The sequence below is a fragment of the Microcaecilia unicolor genome, chromosome 6 (genome assembly GCF_901765095.1).
Source record: "Microcaecilia unicolor chromosome 6, aMicUni1.1, whole genome shotgun sequence".
NCBI lineage: Eukaryota > Metazoa > Chordata > Amphibia > Gymnophiona > Siphonopidae > Microcaecilia > Microcaecilia unicolor.
This window is the reverse complement of record NC_044036.1, coordinates 226,695,035-226,722,345: the sequence shown is the minus strand read 5'-3', so window position 1 is coordinate 226,722,345 and position 27,311 is coordinate 226,695,035. Positions and strand designations below refer to the sequence as shown.

At 45.1% G+C, this 27,311-nt stretch overlaps 1 protein-coding gene across 2 annotated transcripts in view; it reads right to left on the bottom strand.

Annotated features, from left to right (window-relative positions):
• Positions 1–27,311, bottom strand: part of FKBP15 (FKBP prolyl isomerase 15) — a 1,277,056-nt gene that overhangs the window by 908,965 nt on the left and 340,780 nt on the right. For both annotated transcript variants that reach the window (XM_030206543.1, XM_030206544.1), the window contains one exon: positions 7,082–7,150. In XM_030206543.1, the coding sequence (XP_030062403.1) occupies positions 7,082–7,150 (69 nt within the window). The remainder of the gene's footprint in view (positions 1–7,081; positions 7,151–27,311) is intronic.

The following is a 27,311-nucleotide window of genomic DNA, read 5'->3' as shown; positions in this document are numbered from 1 at the left end:
GACTCCAGCTGCGGAGCCACATCCGAGAAGGGCTCCGCTCCATCTCCGGGCTTTTCCACTGCCTGTTGCAACCACGCCAGGCAGGCTCTAGCAGCATAACAACTGCTTGCAGACGCCCGAACAGTAAGACCTGCAATTTCAAAGGACCGTTTAAATGCTGCTTCCAGCCTACGGTCTTATATATCCTTCAGGGCAACTCCTCCTTCCACAGGGAGGGTAGTTCTCTTTGTCACCGCAGTGACTAGGGCGTCTACTGTATATAAGTTAAAGAAAAAGAAATCATGAGTTCTGGAAAAGAACAAGTTTGGCAATGGTGCAATAATGTCTGGTGATAAGATAAGAGTCATGGACATGTGAAAACAATGAACAACCCAAATGATTAACAGGGTGATGGAAAATAGAGATAGGATGGCTGTGAAAGGTGGAAAGAATGTAGCTGACATTTGCAAATTTAGCAAAAGAAGCCTTAAGGGATTATGAGAAATGACTTACAGAAACTAGGTGCAGGTAGCAAAAGTAGACTATATAAGAGGTATGACTGAGAATGTAACTTAAGCAAAATGAGCTAGCTTTCCTTCTGTGTATGCTGTTATTGTAAATATTGTGAATGCGATTTGTATAACCTAAGAGAATAAGGAGGGTTTAAACACTACTTTAGGCATTGCAAAGCGAGCCAAATGCTCCTCACGCAGAGGGTATAACTGCCCCATAGCCCTGGAAACTTTCAAAGGTCCCTCGGGGTCAGCCCACTGAGCGGAAATAAGCTCTTGGATGGAGTCATGCAAAGGAAAGGCTCGAGCAGGCTTTTTGGTACTAGCCATCCTAGGATTCACAGAGGAGGCCGTGCCACTGTCAGGCTCTTCAATAGAAAGGACCTGTAGGGCATCTGAAATAAGCGCTGGCAGCTCATCACGGTGGAAAATCCTCACCGCGGAGGGATCATCCAGATCCTGTGGTAATTCTGCACCTGACTCTGGCTCCTCAGACCACGAAGGCCTGCCAGAACTCTCAGAATCCTCACAGCCCGACCACGGGGGGGGGGGGGGGGGGGGGGGGGGGGGGGGGGGGGGGGGAAGGAGGTGCACCACAATCTGAAGGGGAATTAGCCCTTCTACGCTTTTCTTTATGCCAATTATCAGGGGAAATAGCCTCAGCGGGCAATCCCAGGCCAGAATCCACCGGGGGGGGGGGGGGGGGGGGGGAAGGAGGTGCACTACAATCTGAAGGGGAATTAGCCCTTCTACGCTTTTCTTTATGCCAATTATCAGGGGAAATAGCCTCAGCGGGCAATCCCAGGCCAGAATCCACCGGGGGGGGGGGGGGGGGGGGGGACAATAGAAGGGGCCTCAGACGACCCTTGAGGGAGAGCTCTTTTCAGAATGTATGCTTTATGGAATAACAACACAAAATCAGGGGAGAAAAACTCGCCCTGGGCACCCAGATCCCGTCCGGGGCTAGCCGCTCCCTGAATAGCCTCAATTCGAGGTCCCCCCCCCCCCCCCCGGGCTCAGGGCTCTCTGTCTCTACGGAGGCCGCTGCCAGCTCTGAGCGGTAAGAATCATCGCTCGCCATGCTCGGGCTTGGCTCATACACCTGTACAGCACGATTTACAGAGCCCCGCTGCTGATTTGCGCTTGCCACAGCGGGAACAGCACTTTACATTCTCTGCAGCCATCACTGAAAACGGCGGCAAAATTCAAAATGGCGGTTTCGCACCAAAAATGCCCCGATCGCAGGCCCACCCCGGAGGAGTTAGAAAACATGCTTACCTCACCGGACCGAGTATCACAGCTCCGGTCCCATAGAAGAATCGAAGGAAAACCTTTGTTCCAGTTTTTTTTTTTTTTAACGCTGTGAGGAATGCAGAGGTAATAAGAACTCCGGAGGCTCAGATGAGTGGGAAAGGCGAACCAATGTGCCTGCATCCACTGAGTGGGAAAGGACAGGGAAAAGCAAGCTAATATGTCCACATCCACGGGAGCATGGGTAAGGCAGGGAAAGGGCTAACCTATGTGCCTTCAAAGTGAAGCTACTATAGCCTCTAACACCCCGGCTAACAACTGGCAAGCCAGGAGCCACCCCCAGGCAGATTTTTGATGGAGCTCGAAGAAGCTGCAGCCTGGGGAGATAGAGAATACTGAAGAGGCAGTGGAGCTGGCTGGCCATGAGGCACTGTGAAAAGTTGAGTGCTCTCTATCTCCCCCTGCTGGTTGATGGATACAACCCATACGTAATGGCTTCATCTGCTTGATCTACTTATAAAGAGTACTCCTTACACCATAGGCGGTCGGTGGCCCAACTGTTTGGGGAGGCTAAAGGGGGCGGGGTTAGGGGTGGGGCCAGGGGTGGAGCTTAAATCCATAATTGTCTGATCACACACAGAAAAAAAAAAATAAATAAATGTCACAATTAATACCTTTTATTAAATTTAGATATTAGCTATGTATCATATGTCAAAGAATAAAGTGGTTGCTCAAAGCATATACTAACCACAATCGCTCAACTGCAAAACACTATGCACAACTTTGTGCAAAAACACACTCTGAACCTTACTGCACCATAAATATTACACTGGGCAGAACCTAATACACCAATATACAACCCATACGGAAAATGCAGACCGTTAACAATATTGAAACAAGGGATCATAATATCACAATTCTCATGTAGAGCCACAAAACATCCTAATTCATGTTTAATGTGGGATAAAATGTCATAAATAAGTAAATAAACTTTTAATGTTGAACACCTAATTCTCAAAGTGGACATATTCCAAACACTATAATGAAAATAAAATGATTTTTTTCTACCTTTGTTGTCTGGTGACTTTGTTTTTCTGATTGTGCTGGCTCAGTATCCGATTCTGCTGCTATCTGTCCTCTTAACTCCGTTTCCAGGTCTTCCTTTCCATTTATTTGTTTACTTTCCGCCTTTCTTCTTCATTTCTTGTCCTACATCCGTAAGTAAAAGCTGGGTCGTCCGCAAACTTGACTGTCCAGTGGATCCAGCTTTTGCCTATTTTCTTCATCCATGTGCAGTTTTTCTACTCTCTTCCTTTTCCGTCATCTCATCTCCTTACTCACTCCTCCCTCCATGTCCAGCAACCCTCCTCTCCCCCCTACCCTCCCCTCCATCCACCCATGTCCAGCAACTCTCCTCTCCCCTGCCCTCTCCTCTCCCCTTCATCCACCATGTGCAGCAACCCTCCTCTCACCTCCCCTCCATCCACCCATGTCCAGCAACCGTCCTCTCCCCTGCCCTCTCCTCTCCCTTTCATCCACCATGTGCAGCAACCCTCCTCTCCCCTTCCCTCCATCCACCCATGTCCAGCAACCCTCCTCTCCCCTTCTTCCACCATGTCCAGCAACCCTCCTCTCCCCTTCCCTCCATCCACCCATGTCCAGCAACCCTCCTCTTCCCTTCTTCCACCATGTCCAGCAACCCTCCTCTCCCCTTCCCTCCATCCACCCATGTCCAGCAACCCTCCTCTCCCCTGCCCTCTCCTCTTCTTCCACCATGTCCAGCAACCCTCCTCTCCTCTTCCTTCCATCCAGCAACCCTCCTCTCCCCTGCCCTCTCCTCTCCCCTTCTTGCACCATGTCCGGCAACCCTCCTCTCCCCTTCCCTCCATCCAGCAACCCTCCTCTCCCCTGCCCTCTCCTCTCCCCTTCTTCCACCATGTGCAGCAACCCTCCTCTCCTCTCCTCTCCCATCTGCCCTGTTTCCTTCCTGCCCCCCCCCCCCGCCGTACCTTTAAATATTATAGTTTTGCTGGAGTCGCGGGCAGCCGGCATTGAAGACATCAGCAGGCTCATCGCGTTCCAGCAGCCTTCTCTTGTCGCAAGTCGGATGATGGCTCCGCCCTCTTCTGACGTATTTCCTGTTTCTACGAGGGCGGTGCCATCATCCGACTTGCGACGAGGGAAGGCTGCTGGAACGCGATGAGCCTGCTGATGTCTTCAATGCCGGCTGCCCGCGACTCCAGCAAAACTATAATATTTAAAGGTACGGCGGGCAGCGGCAGGGCGGGGCAGTGGCGGGCTGGGGAGGCTTAGCCTCCCCAAGCCTCTTATACGGGAGGCCTATGCCTTACACCTTTAATATCTTAAACTTGTTTTTTATTTTATTACTTGTGCCTAATTCCTCTACCCTCAAAACTCACACTCTCACATTGCATTCACACATATCTCACAGTGTCTTTACATGTTCCCTTGTTAATTAATTAACCATTTAAGTTCTATATTCACTTTTCAATACAATACATTTACTATACAGCAGTTTCAGTGCCTTATTTCAGAACATTTTCAAATCAATGTCTTCCGATGTACTTCTGATATTCTTCTTAAATCCCAGTTCAAATGTCTATCAATGCTTATACTGATTTACTCCGTTCGATTCCTTAAATTCAAAGCTCAAGTGTCTTTGTATTTCCAAATGGCTGTGCTGGAACGCAATTAAACCTGTGTTCCATGAGGAACCCCGCTGTGTGAGAAAGGCTAGTGAGGGACGCTTATCACCAACATTCACTCCTCATTGAAAAGACCTTTTCAAAGTCTTTCTCTTTCAAAATAGGTTTACTTCTTGTGCATTATTTACTAGGGATATGCATTTGTTTGAAATGACATAAGAAATGTCTTCATCATATCCCATGTTATTTAATGGAAGATGTAACTAACATCTTAGTTTCACACTCACACAAGGAATGACACAGGCTGCACATACTGCAGAAGGACATGTTTATCCACTCCTACCCTAGCTGAGATAACACTTAATCATCTCTCTGACCTCATGTGCAACTTTCTTTAAATTAGTCCCCTTATTTTCTAACTCCCCTTAACTTACCTATCTATATGTTCCATCTTTGCTTATACCCTACACTGTCTATTAAAACATTCTATTAAGTATTGTGCTGACATAATTAGTACACTGTGCCATACTTTGTATTGATATTTTAATATTTTTAGTACTCTGTCTAATGCTTATGTTTGATTTATTCTTACTGTACACCACCTTGAGTGAATTCTTTCAAAAAGGCAGTAAATATACATAGTAACATAGTAGATGACGGCAGAAAAAGACCTGCACGGTCCATCCAGTCTGCCCAACAAGATAAACTCATATGTGCTACTTTTTGTGTATACCTTACCTTGATTTGTACCTGTCCTTTTCAGACCGTATAAATAAATAAATTGGTATGGCAACAACCATCTCCTTCACAAAAGCTGGGAAGGAGAGACTCTCTGGTGGAGATTTTCATCTCTCTTCTAGCGGGGAGGGGTCTGTTGGAACACCATAGGATTCCCCCTACGAGAAGTACCTTGGACCATCACCAGACAGCCACGAGTGGTCGATATCAGCAAAATATTCATGGGAGGGCCAAGACCATGCCTACACTGGGTATGAGGAACCATGTACCCTGCCAAGAATGGCACTGAAAAGCAGGCTTAACTCTCGACTCGGACAAAGCTTCCTCCACCAACGCTGAGGGAGTACCTGCAAGGGTGGCTGTCAACGTGACTTCACTGCTTAAGGTCCTGCGAGGCAGGAGGCAGTCTCATGACTGGAGCAAGCACCTCCCAGTGCCAAGGCACTCTGCTGTTAGAGCCCCACCAAGTGCTCTTGGAGCATAGCCTGGATCCGCTCATCAAGTGTCAGCACTGGTAAAGGCAAGGCATTGGTTCAAAGACAGACTGCTGAATTGTGTCAACTCGGGTACCGAGTTCCAGCTACTTGGAGACCTACTCGTAGGCACCTCTTCTATAGAGGAAGAGCAATTCTCCCAGCACAGACCTTTCTTGGGTACTGATTCTCTATGCCCTGGTGGTCCCAGGGGGCTCTGCACAGTGGCATGCGTTGAAGAAGGTGGAGACCTACTCGATTCGCATCCACTCCCAGTGTCTGATAGAGGTCTAGTAGCCATAGGGGGCAGTTGTTTCCAATGCTGGTGCAAGTGCCGACATCAACGATTCACAAAATCTTTTCTTTTTGAGCCTCTCTAGATTTCTATATTCTTTTTTTGCATACACAAAGAATATAGTTAGTAGAATTATGGTCTGGCCCCAAACACTGTATACACCAGGAAAGGGTGTCAGCCCCAGAGATGGTCCAATTGCACTGAGCACAGCGCTTAAAGCCACTGGGAAACTTCAATGACATGGAAGGGAAAACGTGGCCTCTATGGTGATGCAAAAAAATTAAAAAAAAGGGGGGGGGGGGAGGGGGGAATCACCCCCAGCCAATGCTCAGGCCTAAGAGGGCCTTGTGAGTCCGAATAAAAACAAAGGAAACTTAAAACAGGACAAAAATGACTAAAAAATAAAAATAAGGGAAATGAAGGGAACAAATCCTGGAGAGAAGAAAGGATAATATTAACCCCCTAGGGAAGGCACCAAAATACTCAAAGGAGAAAATGATGCTGTGAGGAACCACAGAAATTGCGTCTTCCCCTCACCGCAGATGATGGTCCCACGAGTTGAGTGGGAAGACACCCATGCATGCGTGGTGGGAGTGCTGTCTCAAATTTCTGAAAAAACAGTACACCGGGCGGGGTTTCCGCACATCAGCCACATGTGAAAATTAACTGGCCTGCTTGTCCTTGGAGAAGAGAATATTATGCCCGCTTGTCCTTGGAGAATATAATACTAACAGGCTGGTACTATTTTTCCTGCACATCGAACATCCGAGGGCGCCAGTTTCATAATCACTATTATTCTTAAGGTATTTAATTTGTATTGTGATAATGTATATTTTTTACAATGTTCTACTAAACACTACCACAGGCAAATTAAATGCTATCTTAAAAGTTTAGCACAGTATTCTTAATTGTTTTATTACACTAACATTTGGTCATTTTGCCCTTATGTTACTAGAGCCTAAGTTCTTCATGTCAAACTATTCCTGTTGTGCACCACCTTGGATGAATCTCTTCAGAAGAGGCAGTTAATTTTTAGTGTTCCAAACTGCCTACTTTGTTAAGCAACCTATAAATATTAACAGAACACAGGTGACATGAACTAAATGTAATGCTTCAATTGACGCTGCTTATAAACCACAAACATAACAGATAATAATGATGTTTTACCTTAATGACTTTCCCAGATCCCAGTTTCAGACGTAAAAATTTGTCTTTATTTATGCTTGAGTCAAATACCTAAATAATAAACCACCAACATGAGAAAAAAAAGTCATGGTCAGATCATTCCAAGCCCATTAATGAATACAAGCATTCTGTTGGTAAGGATGATCAAATGGTTTGGTAGCAGAGATCACAAAGATGTAAAAAAAAAACCCCAAAACATCCAAAGCAAACAACCAAAGCAGGAGAACGGGTGGAAGATAACAATCAGTGTTCCAGGATGGCAATCTGGAGAATAAAGGTTTTCTTACAGGTACTGGACGTCTGGACTTTTTTTTTTAGATTGCCATCCTGGAACACTTTGGTAGTTATCTTCCACTCCTTCTCTTTTCGTAGCAGAGATCAGCAGCACATCTATGTTGGATTCCCAGAACTGGTTTCTGTTCCTCAGGCAGCCCAGGGAAAGGCAGCATTCATAGAACAGAGAATATGACTTCCACTGGGCCCACCTGATCTGCCAAGACCCACACTGACTTCTGGCTTTCCTGTTTTTATTGAAAACTAGTTACCCTCTGTGCTTATCGCATGTTTTTGAAATTTGTTACAGAGTTTGGCCTCTCAGTGGAGAAACGGAAGACATTCAACACATTTACCACCCTTTTCATAAAGGAAGATTTTCATATGTTAAGCCTCATCTCATAGCTGGATCCTCTTGTTCCAATCTAAAGACTTTCTCTTTCAAAATAGGTTTACTTCTTGTGCATTATTTACTAGGGATATGCATTTGTTTGAAATGACATAAGAAATGTCTTCATCATATCCCATGTTATTTCATGATGCTGGCTAACAAAAATGTGCAATACACCAAAAAAATTAAAAAACTGTGCATCAATAATATGCACTATTCACAGAAGACTGGCATATGCACAATGGTTTGTGCATGTGCACTCATAAGCAGTGTGCTCTCTTAATGGCACAACACCCATGACAATAAAAAAAAAAACCCTGCATAAAACCAACATTCTAGGAAATAACATTTCTGGCTGCACACCTCTATTTACATCTTTGAGGTTATATAAATAGAATATCACTCCATTCATCTCCTACAAAAGTAATTCTCAATCCGGTCCCGGGGGGGGGGGGGGGGGGGGGGGGGGGGGGGGAGAAGAGAGAGAACACCCAGAAATAGATTGAAAACATAAAACTCAAAACAAAAAAAGTAATGTGATACTTTGAATTAACGTAATACATTTTTTGATTAGCTGTCAGGAGCTAAAACTCTTCTAAGGACAGGAAAGAATGAACAAAAGATGATATTAAGAAAAGTGAATCATGAAATCATTCCAATGAGTCTCAAAAGGAGAGGCTGAAAAGTGGACAAGCAGGGGAATGCTATGTTGCATAATGTGCTATGAAGCACTCCATTAAAGACCTCATAATTAGGATACTCACAGGAAACATCAAAAGTTTAACTTTTACTTCACCGAGTTGTTTTAAGTAGAGAGGTGTGGTAGCCGTGTTAGTCCACTCTTAAAGGTTATCAATAGAAATCAAACAAAATAAAACATGGAAAAGAAAATAAGATGATACCTTTTTTATTGCACATAACTTAATACATTTCTTGATTAGCTTTCGAAGGTTGCCCTTCTTCCTCAGATCGGAAATAAGCAAATGTGGTAGCAGATAGTATATATGAGAGAAACATCAAAGCATTACTTTGGCAGTCTGACAGAGTGGGAGGGTGGGGGTATGCATGGGGACATCAAAGCATTTCATTGATATTCTAACAGAATGAGTGTTGGTGGGTGAGAGGAGGGTAATAAACAGAGAAATAAACAGAGAAATACAGCTTTATGTTTTACTGGTAAAAAAGGCCCGTTTCCGAAACCAATGAAACGGGCGCTAGCATGTGTTTTTTTTTGTGTATGTGTCACAGAGTTATTTTGTGTGTGTGTGTGTGTGTGTGTGTGTGTGTGTGCAGGTTGTTGATGTGTGTCTTTTTTTGTTTTCTTTTTTGCTTGGGGGTTGGGGGATGTGCTGTGCTGGCAAAGTGGGTTGGATTGGTGTGTGGCTTTGAGGGTGCGTTTCTGTTGTATTGTTTGTGTGTGGTTTTGTCTGTCAAAGAGGTTTGTGGAGGGGGGTCTTTCTGTTGGTGAAATGTAAATGTGGTTGTAGGGGGGTCAGCCTTTGTTGAGTGTTTTTTTTTCCATGTTTTTTTTTTGTGTTGTGCTGAGGCAGCAGTGTTGTTTTAGATGGGCGGAAGGTAGAGGAGCACGTTCTTTGTCTGTCGGGATTTTTTGGCCGTTTCGCTGCTGGGGAATGCTGGAAGAGAAATGTGCTGTTGGAAGCAGCGCCATCTTTTTCCATTGGGCTGGGGTTCTGGGCATCCTGGAGGTGGGTGACGGCTTGCCTGAGGACGGGGATGGTTGTTTTAAGTTGGCGGAAGGGAGAAGAGCACAGTCTCGGGCCGTCGGGGGGTGATCCGGTATGTTTGGTCCATTTCAGGCCGGCTGCAGGGGAATGCTGGAACATTTATGCGCTGCAGGAATCAGCGCTGTCTTTTTCCGGGTGCTCGGGGAATCCCCGAGGTGGCAGACAGCTTGCCTGAGGCTGGGGATGGTTGGGCACGTCCTTGGTCACTTCGGCAAAAGGGGAAGAGGAAAGGGGTGGGGAGTTACCTGCAGCCGCCTGAGAAACCATGTATTCTTTGTTTGTTTTGTATTATTAGTTTGCATTTCTGTTAAGAGTGGATGCCTTTCGAATGATGGAGGTGGTGCGTCGGTGTGCGGTTGTTTCGTTAGTTTGGCAGCCAGTCTCCAGCGATTCCTAGGCAGGGAAGGAGTACTCCTCCCCCTTCCTTGGTCGCTGTTTGCTGCTGGCTGGGTCGCAGCTTGTCCTGTTTGCCCACGTCCCAGATAGTGACGGGCACGTTGTTTTCCGGCTCCACCGACTCCATGTCAAGCGATCCCAAATATAGTCTGTGCTATAGGCCCTCTGGCACTCTTCAGTACTGGCATTAGGCATTTAAAAATTTCTCCCCCCCCCCCCCCCCCCTGGTCTATTTTTGCACATACCCATAGCAGGAATATTCTTCTCTCGTTCCAGCGGTGGTTCTGTGCTCTCCGTGCTGCACAGATAATGAGCCATTCTGCTGGGGAATGCTCCTCCCTTATTGTCACGTAGTTTCCTCTGATTGGTCCGTCTTACGTTGCCTAGTGTTGCCTGGGAACGGTGTTGTGATGGTCCTTTGTGTTTCAGAATGTTGAGGGTGTTTTTTCTGATTGGTCCGTCATGCGAGGGCGGGGCAGAGAGACATGGTCAGTGTTGTGGCTTCACCACCATGAATCCATGAACCCTTCAGTGAGTGACTGAGTGACTTCAGAACGTTGTCTTCAGAACGTTGAGGGTGAGTTTTATTATAGTAGATAATGAGTTAGAAAACCCAGATCCTTATTAAGTCCCGTTTGTTGTGTGTCAAAATATTCAATCATTCTTATTTCAAAGGTCTTACGTTCCTGTATTGTTTTAAAATTACCTTTCAGTATTCTTACTGTGAAATCACTGGTGCAGTGTTCTGGTCTTGTGAAGTGTTGGCCCACAGGGGTGGGGGCCTGACTGGCATATTATTGACTGTGATATTATTTCTCTGTTTATTACCCTCCTCTCACCTACCAACACCCATTCTGTTAGAATATCAATGAAATGCTTTGATGTCCCCATGCATACCCCCACCATCCCACTCTGTCAGACTGTCAAAGTAATGTTTTGATGTTTCTCTCATATATACTATCTGTTACCACATTTGCTTATTTCCGATCTGAGGAAGAAGGGCAACCTTCAAAAGCTAATCAAGAAATGTATTAAGTTATGTCCAATAAAAAAAGGTATCATCTTATTTTCTTTTCCATGTTTTATTTTGTTTGATTTCTATTGATAACCGAGTTGTTTTGAAATAATCAAATTCTTTAAGCCCTTTTTAAAATCAGTTTCAAAAGGTCTGATCTTAATTTATGAGCCATAAAATTCTGCTTTTCACCCATCTGCTCACCCACCCATCCATCGTTCTCTCCACTCCTTCCCCCCTCCACCTTTTCCTCGTCAAATATCATTGGAATGCTTTTATGATTCACTTATATTATTATGTAAAAGATTTGTATCCCACCAAATCCCTAATCAATCAGGTTCAAAGAGTATACTGTAGGGGTATTTCCCTGTGTATCTCACCTTGCTGGTCTTAGTCTGTATAATCCTATGACATCAAGATGGAGTCTGCAACCTATGACCTGCACATCAGTGATTTAGCTAATTCAGCTTTCTGGAAAATCACTAGCAGTCATGTAACACCAAGGACATGCTGTGGGCAACCAGCCCCCCTTTATCTCCCTGAGAAGCTGAGAGGGAGTGAAACATGGCTCCAGCAAGCCGGGTGAGAAGCAGAATGTAACAACTTGAAGGTCAAGAACGGTCACTTCTTGGCATGCAGTGAGCTGAGGAGGATCCAGATTGGTCCCATCTGTGAATCAGGGACTCAGGAAAGCGGGAACAGAAGGAAGTTAGTTGTTCGGAATCGCTGGAAGAAAGTGGAAGCTGACAGGAAGACGAGAGAGACCTGATAAGGTCCACCATCTTGTGAACTGTGTATCTGGAGGAAGTATCGTTGCTTCAGCTGTACCCGCACGAAGTGACTGACCCTGTTCTGCTGCAGAGACCCTGACCTATTTCTGAGACTGAGACTCGCTGTGAGAGACAGCTTGAGTCTGCGAAGGAATCCACTCTTATCTCATCCTGACGGAGAGGCAGCCTGGTGAGACACAGAGATTTATTTCCTATTAGTCTGGGAGTAGCGTTTAATGTTGTCTTAGCCAAAGACTGGTTACGTCATACTTGTGGTCAGGAGATTGCTGCTAATAACCGTATTTACCTCATAGTTAGTGTTACAAATCCTGTTGTGTAATTTTGCCTAGTAACCAGCAAGAATCAGAGTGTTTAGTGAGTGACGATATTTTTGTAATTGTTATCAGCAAGTTATTTTTGTATTGCATATAAGCTAATGCAGAGTTTCTATTTTGTATATCTTCTTTTATATATCTATAATAAAATCTAATATATTCCATCTGGCTTTTGCAGTTCTGTTTCTATTGGAAGTATTGGCTTGGCGCCAATCCAAGGTTCACTCCTTCCCTAGACAGAAAAACAGATTATTTTGCTTGCAAATAATTCTGTATCGTGAACCTTGGGCACAGATGATACTGGTGGGAGATTTCTCCGATAAGTATCACCTGTGATTACCTACAACACAATCTACAATCTTTAATGAAATGCATATAAAAATTAACAATCCGTGTAAACAAACTTGGTATCTTGACATCTTTTGCTCATTCTGTCCTAAGCAAAATGTCATCAGCTCCAGAAAATTAATCAAGAAATAATACAATAATGCTAAGTTCTTCGCCTGTAGCAGGTGTTCTCTGGAGTGTCATCACCAACAGAATGCAGCGGAGATGCTCCCAAGCATTCTTTTCTAAAACTGTCTGGAAGTGCCTTCGCACATGTGCATGTCTTCCCACCCGATGTCTCACATGGGACCAGGTCAATCTGGTACAATCTGACAGAATACAATTCCAAGGTGAGGTGGTGGGGCAGTAAGAATATTAATCTTGTGGTCCTCTGAGAACATCTGCTACAGGTGATTAACTTCGCTTTCTCCAAAGACAAGCATGAACTCGCTGTTGGGAATCCCTAGCTACCAGGCTGTTCTAAATAAAAAGGAGAAAAACAAGTTTACAACAGGCAAAGCCCATTGACATACTAAGAACTGCAAGCCTAGGGTTTTTTAGTTTTTTGTTTGGAACAGCCTGGAACAGAAAAACAGGCTTAGGGGTGGAGTTGGATTCTAGACCCCAAACAAATTCTGCAGGACTGTCTGGCAAACCAGTTGTTGTGTTGGGAATCTTCTTCTAGACAGTATTATGTAGTAAGCGTGTGGACCAAAGGCTACATTGCAGCTCTGCAAATCTCCTTCATGGAGGCTGATCTCAGGTTGACAACTGATATAGTCATGGCTCTGACAATGTGAGCCATGACATGACCTTCCAAAGTCCGTGAACCAATTAGAGTGTGCTAATGGTGGTCCCAATCTTGTTGGGGTCAATAAAAAGAAAAAGCTGGGTGGACTTTCTATGGGCTTTAGTCTGCTCCAAATAGAAAGCCAAGGCTCTTTCAGTTCAGATTGTGCAGTGCGCTTTCACCTCAATAGGCATATGGCTTTTGGGAAAAATGCTGTCAGAACAACTAAGATGAAATTCCATAAGAACATAAGAATAGTCGGGGGGGTCACGTGATGCGAGGGAGCTGAACGGACATCCGAGAACCCGGCTCCGCTCCTGACTCCCTCTATCTTTAAAATAAATCGGCTTAACTCCCGTTTTCAAAAATCTACGAGCCGGACGGGGGCACAGTAAACGACCCGCTTTCAGATCACGAGGCTGCGAGGAGGAGAACGCGGCAGAGAGAGCGGGGAATGCCCGTGAAGTCACAGAGGCCTAAAAAGCCCCGCATGCTTGACGCGAAAGCAAAAATGGCGGCGGTTAAAGAAACCGCGGGAGAAGCGAGCCAGCCCACAGAAGTTTTTCAAGAACTTATACAGCAGGTGACGGCTATATTAGAAGACAAGCTGTCCAAATTTCAATCTTCGGTGGAGCAAATCAGGGAAGCAGTGGAAAGACAAAGTGCGAGACTCCAGCAGGCGGAAGAAAGGATCTCCAGGCAAGAAGACAGAACGGAGGTAGCAGACACCCGAATAAGCGGGCTAGAGCGAAAGTGTGAGCGCCTGGAGCAGCAAATCGACGACCTGGAGAACCGGAGCCGAAGAAATAACATCCGGATAGTAGGGCTCCCTGAGTCGGTGCAGGATAAAGAATTGTGGAAGATTATGGAGGAATGGCTCCCTGAACAGCTGGGATTACAATGCCCGGGAAAGACTTTGCAGGTTGAAAGAGTCCATCGAATTGGGGCGCGCAGAGAGGGGGAGAGCCGCCCCAGAACAGTTATAGCAAAACTTTTGAACTATGCCAACAAAGAAAAAATACTACTGGCTTACAGGAAGAAAGCAGCGCTGGAATACAATGGAAGTAAAGTCTTGCTATTTCAGGATTACTCTGCTGTGGTTTCGGAGCAAAGGAGGAAAATGGGACAGCATTGTAAGCGCTTGTTTGAAAAAGGGGTGAAATTTGCCCTACTCTTCCCGGCTAAAGTGCGGGTGATGGCTGATAATAAGGTACTGTTTTTTACTGACCCCAGCGAGCTGGCAGCATATGTGGAACGCATATAAGGGATTTAAAGAACAGATCAGCTATGGTACCTTACTTGTGAAAGTGCAACTAACTGGATTATAAGAACAAGGTGTGAGGAAAAGAAACTTGCGATTGGACCAGAATAATGCAGAACTACCCATGAGAAACTGTGGGCCTTAAGGATTGATCAAACTGAATTATTAGAATTGTGAAGGCCCTAAATGTTGGATTGACCAGACCCGTGGGAACAATTGATCAGTGGTTGGTGCCCATGTTGTTACTTCTAAAAAAAGGACACCTGACCAGATCAAGGGCGCACCAGGGAGGTGACAGTCCACGGTAGATGGAAGGAAGAGCCCTATGCCAAGCTGAAGAAGCACTGGTAGTGATCCACGGACCTGGCAGAAGAGGACAGCTTGGGAAGAGTGAGCCAGATGTTGCTGGAAGTTAAGTTTTACATGCGGGACTGGATGTAAAGTTGAAGTGGGTTTGAAGGTTATCTTTGATGTATATGTGTTGAAAGGAGTAGGAAAATGTTGGCACTCCTTACTGTTTTTGTTTTTTGTGGATTAGGATGTTGCAGGGGAAGGGGAGACTAGGGCAGAAGAGAAGGGGAGATAGACGCAGAGAACGGGAGAGCGCAAATTATTAGGGGAAGCAGGAGTTGTGAGTGCGGGGGAGTTAGTGGTAAGGGAAAGGAAATGTTAAGGTTAAGGATCGCATGGACGGGAGTGTGTGTGTTGGGAAATTGGAATGTAATGATTGATGAGGGAAGGGAGGGGGGGAAGGGGGGGAGTGAAGGGGAGGATAGTGAAAGGGATGGGGGGCTGGGGATAGTTCTGGCTATTAAAGTTCTGGCTATTAACATCATACGTAACAGCATATCGGGGGGCTGGAAGGTCATGATTGAAAGGAGAAGAGAACCCATAACTTTACACACAGATACCAAACAACAAGCTTGGTCTGGAGGCTTAGCTGGGGGGCCTCTGGACAGAGATATACAGAGTATTGGTGAGTCTAGAAATTATCAACAGATGAGCTGAATGGCTAAACTAAAAGTTGTGTCATTAAATGTAGACGGGGTACACTCACCAATAAAGAGGGCAAAGGTACTTCAGGCGCTCAAGAGGCAAAAGGCCGATGTGGCACTGATACAAGAAACACACTTAAGTAAAGTAGAACATCTTAAGATGAAAAGAGACTGGGTGGGAGACATATATTTTGCAGCATACAATGGTAGGCAAAGGGGAGTAGCCATACTAATAAGGAAAACAATTGCATTTAGTTTACATAAGATGTATCAAGACCCGGAAGGGCGTTTTGTAATAGTGACAGGATCCTTGCAAGGTATCAAGGTGGGACTGTGTAGTGTATATGCACCAAATGTTTATTCTCATAAGTTTTTTACCGCTCTGATAGCTAAATTAGTAACTTTTGATGAATACCACCTCATTGTAGGAGGGGATTTTAACATTACAAGTGACCCCTCTATAGATTGCAAACCCCCAAGGAAGGTGGGGCGGGGACATGAAGAAAGGGGAGTGAATTTACTTATGAATGAGCTGGGGCTGGTGGATATTTGGCGCCTCCAACACTTAGAAGAGCATGATTATACTTTTTTTTCACACCCGCATGGAGCTCACTCGCGTCTTGACTACCTGTTTGTGTCCCACTCAGTCAGCTTGATAGTAGAACAGACTGGAATTGGGGACCCCGATGTTTCTGATCATGCCCCAGTGTGGGCTGAAATGCGATGGGGGGAGAGGAAGAGGCCGACAAGATGGCGTATGAATCCGGCTCTGTACCAGAGTAGAGAATTTAAAACTTACTTGCGGCAGAGCTGGACAGACTACGTCGCTGAGAATGATGCCCAGTCGGTAAACCCGAGAATTTATTGGGAGGCAGCGAAGGCTGTACTCCGAGGCAAGATTATCTCTTATGTTGCCTCGCAGAACAAGCGGCGGAGCTCTCAACTTACAGAGGTGTCCGGGAGATTACGGGAAGCTCGCAGAGCTCTCATCATCTCTCCCACAGAACATAATAGACAGACATATGCAGAGTGTAGGAAGGCAATGCAGGAGATACTGGATGCAGGAGCGCTATACAATATCAAATTATATAAATATAAGCTGCACCAATGGGGGAATAAAACAGGTAAGCTTTTAGCAGCCTTGGTGAGGCAGAGATCGGGGAAGCAGTATATAGGTAAGATCCGAGAAGCGGAGGGAGCAGTAACTTCAGACCAAATGGAAATAGAAAGGGAATTTGTGCGCTATTACACAACACTTTACAAAGCGGGCCCTTTCTCAGAGGAAAAGTGTATAGAGTTCCTTAGAGCTGTAAACTTACCCTCGTTAACTGACAGCCAGAAAGAGATGCTGAATGCACCACTACAAGGGAAAGAAATGCAGCGAGTAATAAAACGCTTGCAGCTGGCCAAAGCCCCAGGGCCAGATGGCCTAGGGACAGAATTTTATAAGATCCTGCAGGATTTGCTCATTGAACCCCTTATTCTCATGTGTAACGAGGTGAGGGAGGTGGGCGGGATGGGACCTGTGCTGAACCATGCACATATCACAGTCATCCCCAAGCCAGGGAAAGACGGGGAGCAGGTTGGATCCTATAGACCCATTTCGCTGCTCAATCAAGATCTTAAGTTGCTGGCGGCAGTGTTGGCGGATCGACTGAGCCAGGTGGTGCCTTATCTAGTTCATCCCGACCAGGTGGGTTTTGTTAAGGGAAGATACGCGTCGGCCAATATCTTAAAAGTAAGCCGAGTGCTACTTGAGGGTGGGGGGAGAGCAGGAGATGCTATACTGGCCAGTCTGGATGCCGAGAAGGCATTCGACAAAGTAGTGTGGGAGTACTTATTCTGGATCCTGAGGCACTTTGGTATTCAGGGAGAGTTCTTACAATGGATCAAAGCTTTGTATAACAACCCCACGGCGCAGATTATTATAAATGATTCCCTTACGGATGCTTTCCCCTTAAGGGGTGGTACCCGGCAGGGGTGCCCGTTGTCACCGTTACTTTTTATTCTGACATTGGAACCCCTGGCGGCTAGAATACGGCAAGAACCCAGACTAACAGGACTACGAGTGGGGGGAGTAGAGCACAGAATAAATTTGTTTGCTGACGACATGCTTTTGATGCTGGATGGGGCGTCGCAAACACTGCCGCTAGTGATGGATATTATTAAGGAATACGGGGAATTTTCCGGGCTCAGTATCAACTTTGGGAAGTCAGAAGCGTTGCCCGTCAGTGAGCCTTGCACATGTCGAACATCTGGGGAGTTCCCTTTGATTTGGGCCCAAAAGGGCATCAAATACTTAGGGGTGTTCTTAAGTGCAGATCAGAGCTGGATGTATAAAAAGAATGTGACAGACCGAGTGGAGGAAGTAAAACGGCTTTGCGGCAGGTGGAAAGACTTGCCTATAAATTTTATGGGTCGGATTGCTTTGGTTAAGATGGTAATGTTGCCTAAATTAATATACCCCTTACAAATGCTTCCTCTATGGGTACGGAGGAAGGAGGATAGCCTGTATAGAAGTGTGATAAGTACTTTTATCTGGCGAGCGAAACGATCACGGATTTCTTTTGTGAAACTCACTCATACTCGTAAACAGGGAGGTCAAAAGTTGCCAGACTTAAGAACATATAATGTGGCAGCGCTGCTGCGGTGGATTCATGAACTGCAGTCAGGAGAGAGTTTTTATGCCACTACAGGCTTCTGGGAGAGTTGGTGTGGCCAGAATGACCCGTTTGCAGTATTGGAGTCATGGGCGGTGACAGGAGCCAAAAAGATAGTGAATAACCCATATGTGGCAGCGCTGCAGAGGGCCTGGAGATGGTGGAGGGGACATGGCGGAACAGTGCGAGGAACCAGCCCATTTCTACCATTAACGGGCAACATGGCCTTTCCGGCAGGCCAAGGGGTATCAGTATTTAGTGAATGGCGTGAAAAGGGGTGTAGATTTATAGGGCAATTTAGGAAAACGGAAGAGGAGGCTTTCCCAATGTTCACCGAAGTTAGGGACGAATTACAATTGCCGAGATCGCAATTCTTTGCATACCTTCAAATTAGAGATTATGTGCTGAGTGTGGAACGCAGGAGCCGGGAACGGGTGCATTTCACGCAACTAGACAAAATGTTTTTGCAAATCCCGCCCAAGCTAAATAGATTGTCACAATGGTGCCAATTAATTCGGGAGTCACAGGAGGCGCCACATGTCCAGCAGTTAGCAGAGATTTGGAGTAGAGACACGGGTGAGGAGATTTCTGTGAAACGGCTGAGCATGGTCTTTGGGGGGTTAAGCAAGATTACACCAAATGCAGCCCTACAGGATATACAATACAGGATTTTATACAGAGTACATATTACTAAAGAGAGAGGCAAGACCATGGGGATGTGGGAGGATGATGTTTGCAACAAATGTGGGAAAAGTGTGGGAGGCTTCTTGCATTCATTTATGGAGTGCCCGAGCCTACACAAGCTATGGGTAGGAGCGCTGGAAGTAATTGAAAAGACGTTACAACGTGAAATGGAGTGGAAGTATTCAGCTATTCTAATGGGCTGTAAGGAATCTCTTGGACAGCAAGGACTGGGTGTAGCTCAGTGTAGATTTGTGCTGGTGACTGCATTACTGGTGAAGAAATGCATTTTGCAAGCTTGGGTTGAGACTGAACCTCCACCTTTGGAGCGGTGGAAGGCTCAAATGAAGGACATGGCCCAGTGGGTGAATACGACACTAAAATTTTCAACAGCGCTCGGCAACCGCCAGTATAAAGATATATGGGGGAGAGCGCGAGATCTGCTCATGGCGCCAGACCCTGATTTGCAAAGTAAAGAATAGCCAGATAGGGGGGGAAGAGGGAGGGAGGGCAAACGAGGAGAGGGGGGGGATCTCATCCACAAGGGAAGGGATTAACAAGGGAGGAAACATAAAAGCACATGGGGACCAATACATATGTTTTGTAGATGCAAAATTTGTACTGTTGTTCTTCCGATTGCAATGTACTGAGTGACGTTGAGCTGCAGGTGGCAGCAGATGTTTATATTTGTCTTCATGATGCAATAAAGAAATTTTCAAAAAAAAAAAAAGAACATAAGAATAGTCATAATGGGTCAGACCAATGGTCCATCTAGGCCAGCATCCTGCTTCCAACACTGGCCAATTCAGGTCACAAGTACCTGACAGAATCCCAAATAGTAGCAAGATTCATGCTACTGATCCCAGGAACAAGCAATGGCTTTTCCCATGTCTATCTCAATAGCAGACTATGGACTTTTTCTCCAGGAACTTGTCCAAATCTTTTTTAAACCCAAATACACTAACTGCTGATACCACATCCTCTGGCAACGAGTTTCAAAGCTTAACTATTTGTTGAGTGAAAAACTATTTCCTCTTGTTTGCTTTAAAAGTAGTATTATGTAACTTCCTTGAGTGTCCCCTAGTTTTTGCACTTTTTGAAAGAGTAAAAAATTGATTTATGTTTACTTGTTCTACACCACTCAATATTTTGCAGACCTCTATCATATCCCTCCTCAACCATCTCTTTTCTAAGTTGAAGAGCCCGAACCTCTTAAACCTTTACTTATATGAGAAGAGTTCCATCCCCTTAATCATTTTGGTGATCTTTCTTTGAACCTTTTCTAATTTTACTATATCCTTTTTAAGATACAGCGACCAGAATTGCACACAATACTTAAGGTGTGGTCACACCATGGAGTGATACAGAAGCATTGTAATATTCTTTGTCTTGTTTTCAATCCCTTCCCTAATAATTCCTAGCATTCTATTTGCATTTTTGGTCGCTGCCACATACTAGGCAGATTTCAGCGTACTATTCATGATGACACCTAGATCTTTCTTTTTCTTGGGTGCAGACTCCTAGGGAGGAACCTAGTATCAAATAAGTATGATCTGGATTATTCCAACTCTACTTTAGGAAGGAACTTTAGGATGTGAACACAGAACCACTCTGTTGTGTTGAAAATTGGAGTGAGGTGGATCAGCTACTAGGGCCTGGAGCAAACTGACCATGCAGGCTGAAGTGACTGCCACAAACTGACAGATTATCAAGTGGCTCAAAAGGGAGCTTTCATCAGCTGGTTAGGACAATGTTATGATCCCATGACAAGGTGGGAGGCTTGATGGGAGGTTTCATTAATAGCAAGCCCCTCATGAAGCAAACAATTAGTAAAGATGGGCTTATCTTCTACATGGTGATAAGCTCTAGTTGCACTTGAGACTTGACTCTGACAAATGTAGAAGGAACTCAAGCAATTTTTGCATAGGACAGGAAAAAGGATCTAGGGCCCTACCCTCACACCAGATGGAAACCCTCCTGCACTCGAAACCATAAGATCTCCTAGTCTAATCTATCCTGGAAACGAGGGGGATCTAAGAGATGACCGCTTCTAAATTCAATCTCCAAAGCCTCCTCAACATCCAAGCTGTATGGGAAAGGGGCTGAGTTCAAGATGCAAGAGGGACCCCTCATTCTGTGTGATGAGGGTCAGAAAACATTCCAGTCTCCATGGATCTTCTAAGGCTGGTTCCAGTAAAGGGAACCATATCTTCTGCAGCCAGCATGACATGAGGATGATCATAGTTCCTCGATCCTGCTTAAGTTTCAAGAGAGTTTTAGCTACGAGAGGCATTGGAGGATATACCTACAGCAAGACCCCTGCACCAACTGAGGAGAAAGATGAAGGATAGGCTGCCATATGATCCTTTTCTAGTGTAGAACTTAGGGGCATTGGTGTCATGGTGAACAGTGAAACAACTTGAGGGGGTGCTTCACTCTCAAAAGAACTACCTGGAAACACCAGGTATTTCTTAGTAATATGTAGTTTATCTTTAAAATCAAGCATGGTACCAGAAGATCGGAGAGTGGTCAATATAACACCAATTTTTTAAAAAGGTTTCAGAGGTGATCCAGGAAATTACAGACCGGTGAGTCTGACATTGGTGCCGGGCAAAATGGTACAGACTATTATTAAGAACAAAATTACAGAGCATATTCAAAAGCATGGATTAATGAGTCAAAGTCAACATGCATTTACTGAAGGGAAATCTTGCCTCACCAATCTACTACATTTCTTTGAAGGGGTGAACAAACATGTGGATAAAGGTGAGCCAGTTGATACTGTGTATCTGGATTTTCAAGTGGCATTTGACAAAGTACCTCATGAAAGACTCCAGAGAAAATTGGAAAGTCGTGGGATAGAAGGTAGTGTTCTATTGTGGATTAAAAACTGGTTAAAGGATAGAAAACAGAGAGTAGGGTTAAATGGTCAGTATTCTCAATGGAGAAGGTAGATAGTGGGGTTCCGCAGGGGTCTTTGTTGGAACCGCTACTTTTTAAGATATTTATAAATGATCTAGATAACTAGTGAGATAATTAAATTTGATGATGACACAGGGGCGGAAGTGACGTCACCAACGGAGATGGCAGCTTAAGCCAAGAGCTCCGACAGACCCCAAATAAATAAGCAAATTCACCACGTTAAACTAGCATAATTGGGGAGGTATTTGAGAAGCCAACCATCTAAAAGAGGCGATAGAAAGAAGCTACATGACTTCCCAGGCTCCCACGATAGATCTAACAGCATTCACATACGCGGGTCCAACCGCGAGCAAACATGGTGACGCCCTCAAGGCCCAGCAGCTAGACCCACAAATAGAGCGTCCCTCACAGCGATCTCCTCCGCTATTTGATTCAGGAGATATATCGAAGCAGGAGGAAACATCATAGCGGGAAATACGCTCCTGTCTGCTAGAAATAAAAACAGACTTCAAGGCGATGCGTTCGGATCTTGCGACCCTGGGGGGGGGGGGGGGGGGCGGATCTGAAAGGAGAGATTGGCGCGCTGGGTAACCGCGTGTCGGAGACCGAGGAGAGACAAGAAGACCAGGCGGAAACCCTTCAGGGGCTAACTGCACAAACTACAGAATTCAAACAAGAGACGCAGCAAATTTGGGAAAAACTGGAAGACCTAGAAAACAGAAGCAGACGAAATAATATACGGTTCCGTGGTCTACAGGAAATACCAACATATGCAGATAGTGAGGAGGTGATACAGAAAATTGTGATTGCATTACTGGCAAAGATAAAAATCAATAAAGAGCCGTCGGAGGTCTAGATTTTGCGGGCACACCGGGCAATGGGAGTTCCAAGGGCAAATAAGCCACGGGACCTTATAGCCTGCTTTAGTGACTTTAAACTGAAAGAGCAAATCATGCAGGCGTCCAGGATAACATCAGACTTTCAGTGGGACTCCTATCCTATAGAATGCTATCAAGATCTAGCAGCGAGTACTTTAAAGAGGAGAGCGGAGTTGAAACCCTTCACCCAGTACTTACGCACTGAGGGGATTCGATATAGATGGGGATACCCATTTGTGTTGCGCTTCTATAAACAAGGCAAATTACATCAAGTCCGGAAATTAGAAGAAGCGATGGAAATATTCCCAGAGGGATCAATCAATGAGGGGTCAACTAACAAGGAAGATACTCCTGTGCAACAACCCAATGTGAGCAGAGCGACCAGACCCCGTTGGCAAAGAGTGACAAAAGGCAAGGGACGTCTCCAGCGGCAACAATCGGACTCCCATATAAAAAGTACAGGAGAGTCAAGTGTGAAATGAGACTATTTGGGAAGAGCCATGCATATTACTCATGAACACTAGAGCTTGGGACTATCAAACCTGGACACAGTAAATACGCAGTAAGCTATACAAATGATACATAATTGGTTCATGTAAGAGGGCTATATACCAACCTAAGGTATAAGTTTGATAAATGAAGAATTGGGAGAATGGTGATAAGTTCGATATTGAGTTTTCGGGTGGGGTGAAGTCATATTCCCCAGTGGCACACTTATGCGGTTACTAAGGGTGTGCCCATTAGTGGGGAAGGGGGGAGGTGTGGGATGGGAGGGAGGAGGGGTAAATTTAGGGGAAACAATAAAGAACTGATGACCGGAATTAGAGAAGTAAAAGTAAATGACTTAGCTAGACATCCTCGAACAGGGGGCACAGAAAATAGACATATTATTAAGACACAAGATGAGTAGAATAAAATATATGACCCTTAATGCTAAGGGATTAAATTCCCCCACAAAATGCCAACTTTTTTTCAGGGAGATACAACACTTGAAAGCAGATGTGTCCTTTGTACAGGAAACGCACCTGATCCCCAACAAGGAACACCTATGTCGAGAGGGGTAGAAACCATCAGATATACTTCGCATCCAACTATAAAGACAAAAAGAAGAAGGGAGTCCTTGTTACACTCTCTAACAAATACCCATGGCAGATACAGCAAGTGATAAGGGATAGAGAGGGACGATATCTACTGCTGATAGTGAAGTTGGGGACAAAGAAGTTATCCTTATTAAATATATATGCCCCTAACGAACAACAGGGAGCCTTTTTTGCAGAATTATCCAGAACTCTTACTAAAAATATTGAGGGTACCTTCTTGGTGGGCAGTGATTTCAATCTGACACTGCAACCAACGCTAGATAACTCGGCATGATTCCCACTCGCCTATAGACTTATGTTTGGGGCCACCAAATATATTTTCCAAGGTAGAGGATATACAAATACATCCGAGAACGTTGTCAGACCACGTGCCAGTTATATTAGAAATAGAATGGGTGGTGAGGTCCCCCGAGAGACCCCAGTGGCGGTTCAATGATGAGCTTTTAGCAAATACTTCTGTTGCCCAGCGCCTGGAGGCTGAGATACAGGAATATTTGGCTATCAATGATAATGGAGAGGTCTCTTCACAGATACTATGGGAGGGCCTTAAAGCTTTTATAAGAGGGAAGATAATAGCGATACAAACACACATACGACGACAGGTGAAAGCCCAAACACAAGCATTACACGCAGAATTGCTTAGGCTCACCAACACACTATTTCTTTACAAGCACAAAACCGCATACATGCAATTCGATTGGAGCTCAGGGAGTTGCAATTAGCGAAGATACCTGAACACTTACAACAGGTCAGACAAACACACTTTGAATTTGTTAACAGGGCCTCAAGAATTTTGGCGCACAAGCTGAAGAAACGTGCTTTAGACTCATACATTCATACTATACAGGACGCCGAGGGGAAACATTGCACAAAGCTCGAAGACATTAAGTCAGCTTTTTATAAATTCTACCAAACGCTGTATAAAGCGGCAGAAACAGCACAACCGCAAGAGATCCAAGAATACCTAGCCCAGGCAATGTTGTCCAGCCTGACAAGGGATGAGGGAGAGGAACTCTCGTCCAATCACGACAGAAGAGGTGGCATGGGCTATACAAGATCTACCAAATGGGAAAGCCCCGGGGCCGGACAGCTAAAAAAACAAATTCTATAAAAGATATAGTAAGCTATTAATACCGATACTGACCCGAGTGTTTAAGTGAGATGGAGCTTCAATCGGAGCTGCCCTACTCGTGGCGGGTTTTATTGAAACCAGGAAAAGACCCCAAAAAGTGTGGGTCATACCGTCCAATCTCTTTACTAGAGTCTGACTACAAAATATTTACCAAAATTCTAGCCCGACGATTACAGAGCGTGATGCCGATATTAGTGCATGTGGATCAAGCGGGTTTCATAAAAGGGAGGTAGACATTTGACAATATACGCAGGGCGATTCATCTGATCCCAGAGGCAGATGACACAGGACAACCCACACTACTGCTATCACTGGACGCCGAAAAAGCGTTTGATCGGGTCCAGTGGTCCTTTATGTTCTTAGTATTAGATTGGATGGGTATCTCGGGACGGTTCGCCTCATGGCTTAAATCAAACATATAAACGGCAAGTGACCGTACTCACTCGCAAATGCGCAGTAGAGACTTCCCTGTCTGTCCCGCCCCCACGTCAGTACGAGATGACGGGGGGGCAGGACAGAGAGGGAAACTGCGCGAAGGGGAGGGAACCACCGAGGTCGCTACCGCTACTCCCCCCCCCCCCCCAGAGTCGCCGCTGCCGCCACCCCTCCACCTGGCCGTCTCTTTGCTATTCAACTTACATCTCCGCAGCAGGCAGATCAGCTGAGCTGCCGTTGGCCTTCCTTCCCTGCCTGTGTCCTGCCCTCACTGACGTTACGTCACACAGGGCGGGACACAGACAGAGAAGGAAGGCCGACGGGAGCTCAGCTGATCTCTGCCTGCTGCAGAGATGTAAGTTGAATAGCGAAGAGACGGGCCTGGTGGAGGGGCGGTGGGGGCGGCGAACTCAGGGGGAGGGGGTGGCGACCCACCAGCCCGTTTTAACGGGCTCAACGGCTAGTTATTATATAAACAACCACTAGCCTCCTTACGGGTTAATGGATCATGTTCAGAGTTAATACAATTGGGTAGGGGAACCCGACAGGGTTGCGCATTATCCCCATTGTTGTTCATATTGACTATGGAGCCACTGGCCCAGACAATTAGACAACACACAGGTATATATGGTTTGACCCTGGGAGAAGAGACCCATAAGATAATGCTATTTGTGGACAATATATTAATTGCACTGACCAAACCACAGGAATCATTGCAGGGTCTACATAAATTTGGGCATCTCTCGGGATTCCGGGTGAACATGGACAAATCTGAAATCATGGGAGTAGGCTTGCCTAATGGGATGGAATCACTAATTCGCCAGAACTACCCCTTTCGCTGGGTTACACGTTCACTGAGATTATCTGGGGATTAACTTCACAGCTAAAGTATCAAATTTATACGAAGTTAATTTCCCCTCCAAAGTTCAAGATTACTCCAGGAGCTAGAGCGCTGGGAAGAGCTGAACTATCGTGGGTGGGAAGAATATCTGCCATAAAAATGATGATCTTGCTAAAACTTATCTATTCATGGAACTACTCCTGCCTGTCCCCAAACAATTCTTTCGCCATATGCACCATAAAATCTTTGCTTATATTTGGCAACACCAGCCACCAAGAGTACGAGCAGATATTATTATTATTATTATTATTATTACATTTGTATCCCACATTATCCCACCTTATTGCAGGCTCAATGTGGCTTACAATTCATCGTGGATACTGGAAATAGAAAAGAATGTACATTTGGTTTAACAGCGAGTTTTGGGTACATGATGGTGAAATACATAAAATTAGAAGTAGAAAAGAGTATACATTTGTTTTAGCAGAAGTTTTGGTTACATGATGATAGAATACATGATAGTGTTAAAGCCATAGACAGTGTGATATTGATAGTGTGAAAGCAGAAGACATTAAAGAACATTCCTGGGTAACTTAAAGAAAGTAGAGTTACGCGTGTTGTTCATTATGATATATTTTGTCAAAGAGATAAGTTTTCAGGAGTTTGCGGAAATTGGTCATTTCGTAGATCGATTTCAGGTTACGTGGCAGTGAATTCCAGAACTGTGTGCTTGTATAGGAAAAGGTTGATGAATGCACTGATTTGTATTTCAAGCCTTTACATTTGGGAGGATGGAGATTGAGGAATGTGCGGGAGGATTTTTTTTGCATTTCTGGGTGGTAGTTCTATTAGGTCCGACATGTAGGCTGGGGCGTCGCCATGGATGATTTTATGGACCAAGGTACAGAGTTTGAACGTGATGCGTTCTTTGAGTGGGAGCCAGTGTAGTTTTTCCCGAAGGGGTGTTGCACTTTCGTATGTTGGTTTGCCGAATATAAGTCTGGCTGCCGTGTTCTGGGCTGACTCGTTTTAGTTTCCACATTGCATGGAACATCTTTTTAGTTGTGTTTTTTGCATGGTTCTCAAGTGTTAGGTGTCGGTCAATGGTGACTCCAAGGATTTTTAGGGTGTCGGAGACTGGTAGACTTAGGGTAGGTGTGTTGATGGTGGTGAATTCCTTCTTGTTGTATTGCGAGGTGAGTACTAGGCATTGGGTTTTTTCGGCGTTTAGTTTCAGTCGAAATGCTTCTGCCCAGGAGTTCATA